Below are 4,928 nucleotides of genomic sequence, written 5' to 3'. Positions count from 1 at the left end.
AAAGCCTCTAATCCTGGCATTCCCTGAGGCAAGTAGATCTCATCTGGCTAGGAAGGTCTCCGGGCTTCACCAACACAGATATACACTCTTGAGTCAAGATATACAATCTTTTACAAAATTCTGCAAATCTCCCCTTACCAGATGTGCAGTGATCTCATTTTACAATCCATTTCGTGAAACACTACTGTCACCAGGCTTTATTTCACTTTCCTGTTTTCCTCAATTACAAGTCTTTCTCACTGGCCAAGATCTAACGGGGTTTTCTAGTTTTTTCCCAGCATTCCTAAAGGTTAGTTTACAGCTTTGTATCTTCTACTCCTCTGGGATTCATTATCCGGAACTGTAAGAAACTAGCATTCCTCTCTTTTTTATTTAATTACCAAACATATCATACATCATTAGTTTGGGATGTAATGTTCAGTGATTCGTCAGTTGCATACAACACCTAGTACTCATGACCACATGTGTCCTCCTTAATGTCCATCACCTGGTTACCCCATGCCCCCACCACCTCCCTTTTCATAATCCTCAGTTTGTTTCCCAGAGCCAAAAGTCTCTCATGGTTTGCCTCCCTTTCTAAGTAAAACAACAGGGAACTGGCTGAGTGTCACCTGTTTCTGAAGCTCCCCATGTGGGGTGCCCACTGACCAGAGGTGGGGGGAACAGCTGAGCCAAGGACCGGAAGGGCAGGACCAGTTTCAGGCCAGGGGGCCCAGCTTTTGGTGAGTCCCACAGAGGCACAGTAAGTAGGCAAACGGCTGGGAGCTTCCTGGGAGCCGATACCTGTGGCGTGTGCAGTTGCATGTGGGCATTAAAGGGGCTTCCAAAACCTTGGGGGATGTGGGTGTATCCTGTCCAAGCCCCCAGAAGGTAGGTGATACACTTCCATTCTTCAGGAGGCAGTGGGACTCGAATTAGGGGGGACCCCCAGCTGCTGAAAACACAGTCCTTAGAACACGCCACGGGGAACCAAGCAAGCGCTGATAAAAGTTTGTAGAACAGGAGCGCCTGGGTGGCTCCATCAGTTGAGCATCTGTGTTTGGCTTGAGCATGATCCCAGGGTCCTGAGTCCCAGTCTAGTGGGACTCCCTGCTCAGCAGGAGATCTGCTTCTCCCTCTCCCTCTGCCCCTCCCCTTGCTTGTGCCCTGTCAAATAAATAAAGCCTTTTTAAAAAAGTGCATAGGGGCACCTGGGTGGCTCAATCATTAAGCCTCTGCCTTCGGCTCAGGTCATGATCCCAGCGTCCTGGGATGGAGCCCCACGTCAAGCTCCCTGCTCAGCAGGGAGCCTGCTTCTCCCTCTCCCACTCACCCGGCTTGTGTTCCCTCTCCCTCTGTGTCTCTGTCAAATAAAGAAATAAAATCTTTAGGGATAAGAAAAAAAAAGTATGTAGAACAAATGATCATCACCCAGACATACGACTGTAGCCACAGGAAGGCCACTAGGAAGAACCAAACATGAGCTGCAGAGCCAGGGAGCTGGTGTTGAGACCCCACACAGCAGGCCTGAGACACAGACCAGAACACCGAGGCCTGAGAGGGTGCAGGTAGGTCAGGGCCTCCAGTTAACCTCACCTAGCACCACCTACACCCATCCTATTTATACACAGGTGAACTGTGGCCACAGTCAGGGGTCTGACTTAGCTGTGGTCGCCTAACATGCAAGCCATGGATGAACCACCACCAGTAACACAGCTGGGTACACGCTGAAGGAGCATCCTTAGTAGAAAAATGACCTAAGAGGGAAAGCAGAGTTGATGGCCCAGAGGCTAAATAGTGCCCTCCCCTCTTCAGATGATGCGGTTTCCCAGTCTCCATGCACCATGTTCCCCAGAGTCCCAGACCTGCTACAAGTGGACTTTTAGTGAACATCATATCAGGATTGAAGCCTTGAGGCAGAATGGAGTTGGTTATCTACGGAGCAGGCAAGAAGCCAGCACAGTGGGAACAAGAAAGGGGGACCACTTCAGAGGGGTGGTCAGGAGGCTAAAATGTGCAGAGGCCCTAGTGGCACCTTGTCCACCAGTCTTCACATTGTATCATGGGTACAATAAAGTCACTACGTCAGAAAAATAGGACCCCATATACATGGAGGAGCACTGGCTGCACTGAAGATACAAGAGGCAAGAGCCACATACTGACACGAACACCCGGAGGCTCACACGGCAGTCAGGGCAAGAGCCAGGGCCAGGATTAGAATGCCAAACAATGAAGAGAAAGCACAAAAGATTAGAGATTTAGTCTGAAGACAGAACTCACCTTCCAGCTAAAGTATTGGACACTTGTGTAGAAGGAAAGCAAGAAAGGATGACACAGGTTTTTGGCTTCATCAACTAGGTGGGCGGCAGGACCATTCACTCAAAAGCAGAAGACGAAGGGAGATCAAATGTTTAGACTTGTCAAGTCGGAAGTACCCGTGAAACATCAAAGTAGAAATGATGGGTAGGCAGCTGGGCTCCAGGCATCTTATCTAGTCTGGGATGCAAGCTTAGGAGACACCAGCAAAGGTGGCATCACAACCACTGAGGAGGACTAAGCCACCCAATTCAATGCAACAGAGGTCCTGGGACAATGACTTGGAGCAGCCGTGGTCTGGAGAGGTCATGTACTGATGCTCAACCCTGGTCTTCAGCCAGGATTGAGGACAAGAAGCTCTCTGCTCCTGAGAACAAAGCCTTCTGGGAGCCACACTGGCTCCCTGAGCATGAACCTGCTCAGGAATGATACAAAGGACAAGCACTACGGTGAGCCCGGAACCCAGCCACGCCAGACACCTCGTCTGTACTCATGTAACACAGGTAGTTAGCCCATGAATTCACTAATCCACTTTTACAAAAAATAGTTTTATTGGTGCAACGTGACACTATGACATAAAGCACTACACCATTTGAAGTAAGCACCACGATACAGTTACATAGCTTCCCCCACACTCCTCACTACAAACAGCTGCTTAATCTCAACCTACACACTGAGAAAACATTCTACAACGTGCTGAACACTCACTTCAGGTTACTGTAGAAGCTTTTCTAAACGGACCTCCTTCCTCTGGCAGGAAGGACATTTCCTCTGAAAACCTACAAATGGCTGTTGTGCTTACCTGACAGTACCCGACAGGCTGGCCTCACCTCTGTCCCACAGCCAGGGCACCAGATCCCACTGACCAGCCATGGACAGACCAACCCCACGACCGACAGAGCATTCCTGGAAAGGCTCTGTACTCCAGACAAACCCCACACCACGTGGGCAGGGGAACTGTTCTGGGATGGAACACCGGCTAAAAAAAATTGAACCTAAACTCTTCATCAGGCGTGTCCAGGGTGGCCTTGGCTACCCCTGCCTGGCGAGGCCTGCAGACCCTTCCGTTCTTCTTTCTGGCGGCCTCACCAACAGGCTGCACCTGCGCTGCACGGGCTGCTGTGGGGGAGCAGACAGACAGTCTCGGAACGGTCCTAACAGCTAACCTCACCTGTGTCCCTTCGACTCTAACCCCCTGCCATAGAAAACTATTCATTCCTCAAAACCGTAGGGACGGTGTTCTCTCAAACTCCACTTAGACACAGGGGCACCGGGGGGCTCCGTCAGTCGGCTGAGCTGATTCCAGCTCCGGTCACGATCTGAGGGTCAGGAGATCCAGCCTCCCATCAGCTCAGGGCTCAGCGCCGCTGAGACGCTCTCCCCCTGCCCTCCGCACCGAGCGCCCTAACCCTAACCCCCGCCTTCCCTGTGCCCGCTCTCCCAGGCCTCCGGGAGCCCGCGTCCTCCCCCTGCCCACCCGCGCCAGCCCTGTTCCTCTGGGTCTCCTCGGTCCCTCCCTGGGCTCGCCCTCCCTACCCCCTGCACGTTTCTTAAAGGCGTCATTGCTCTGACGGTGCGCACGTGCCCGCTCCTCACCGGTTCTGAGAACCCGAAGGGCCTCTCGCCGCTCGGCTTCCATCTGAGCCCTGTAGTCCCCAAACAAGGAGCGCATCAGCTGCCTCTTCCGGGGCAGGGGGGTTCTTTCGCTGCGCAGGGTCCGGATGGCCCCAGCGGCCTGCTCCTCTGAGGATCAAAACCACAAATGACCAGGAACGTCCACCCTCACCTCCCGCGGTCCCGCGGCGGCGCCCGCAGCCGCACGACCACGGCTCCCGCCCCCAGCTCCACGGAAAGGCCCTCACTCTGCCTCGGGCTCGGTCTCTGCATCTTGAGGCCCAACTCCAGCTGGTCCACGCACCACGCCAGCTCCCGGGCCAGCTGCTCCGCCTGCGGTAAGTGGGGACGCGCCCATGACGCGGCAGCAGGACCCCGCGGCCGCCAGCCCCACCCCCGCCGCCCTGCGGTCCCCGTCCCGGTCTCCGAGCGCGCGCCGGACGCACGGGGCTCGCCGCCCTTGCCTGAGCCTCGGCGCTGACGGGCGCCTCCTCGGAGACCGGCTCCTCAGAGACCTGCCCGCCTCCGTTCGCCACCGACGCCCCATTCCGACTCTTCTTCTTCGTCTGCTTCTTGGAGGCTGCGGCGCCTCCACGGCGTTCGGGGTGCGCCCCGGGGGCGGCGTCGCTGCGGGCGGAGCGCCCTAGGCGGAGGCCGGCCGGCTGGGACCTGACGGCGGAAAGACGCGGGGCGTCGGGGAGCGACCCAGGCGGCCGGGGGCTGCGGGGCGCGCAGGCGGTGCGTGGGCTCTCGGCCGCTGACTCCTCCCGAGCCGGCTGTCCTGGGGCCTGGACAAAGGGGGACAGCACAAGGGTCGTGGGGGGCCGCCGAAGGCCCAGGACCCTGGCGCCCCCGCGGTCTCTCCGCACATCTCACCGCCATGCGCCGCCGTCGCCGCCGGAGATTACGTAGGGCCGGAGGTCCGACGCCGAATTCCCTCCTCCGGAAACGCGTCTGCGGCGCCCAATTCCGCGGGGCCCGGGCGCGCGGGGGGCGGGGCGGAGGGACCGACCAGGCTT

The 4,928-nt window shown here is 56.5% G+C and overlaps 1 protein-coding gene across 1 annotated transcript; it reads right to left on the bottom strand.

The window, feature by feature from the left end:
• Positions 1-2,822: 2,822 nt before the first annotated feature.
• Positions 2,823-4,863, bottom strand: C3H8orf33 (chromosome 3 C8orf33 homolog). The gene is made up of 5 exons (XM_059392987.1): positions 4,786-4,863; positions 4,374-4,697; positions 4,158-4,242; positions 3,892-4,038; positions 2,823-3,414 (listed from the first exon to the last, which is right to left on the bottom strand). Exons 1-5 carry the CDS (start codon positions 4,789-4,791, stop codon positions 3,275-3,277), a joined length of 702 nt encoding a protein of 233 aa, XP_059248970.1. The 5' UTR covers positions 4,792-4,863; the 3' UTR covers positions 2,823-3,274.
• Positions 4,864-4,928: the final 65 nt, after the last annotated feature.

Source organism: Mustela nigripes, chromosome 3, assembly GCF_022355385.1.
Source record: "Mustela nigripes isolate SB6536 chromosome 3, MUSNIG.SB6536, whole genome shotgun sequence".
In the NCBI taxonomy this organism is placed as follows: Eukaryota; Metazoa; Chordata; class Mammalia; order Carnivora; family Mustelidae; genus Mustela; species Mustela nigripes.
The sequence above is the reverse complement of the archived record's forward strand: the minus strand, read 5'-3'. Positions and strand labels throughout refer to the sequence as shown.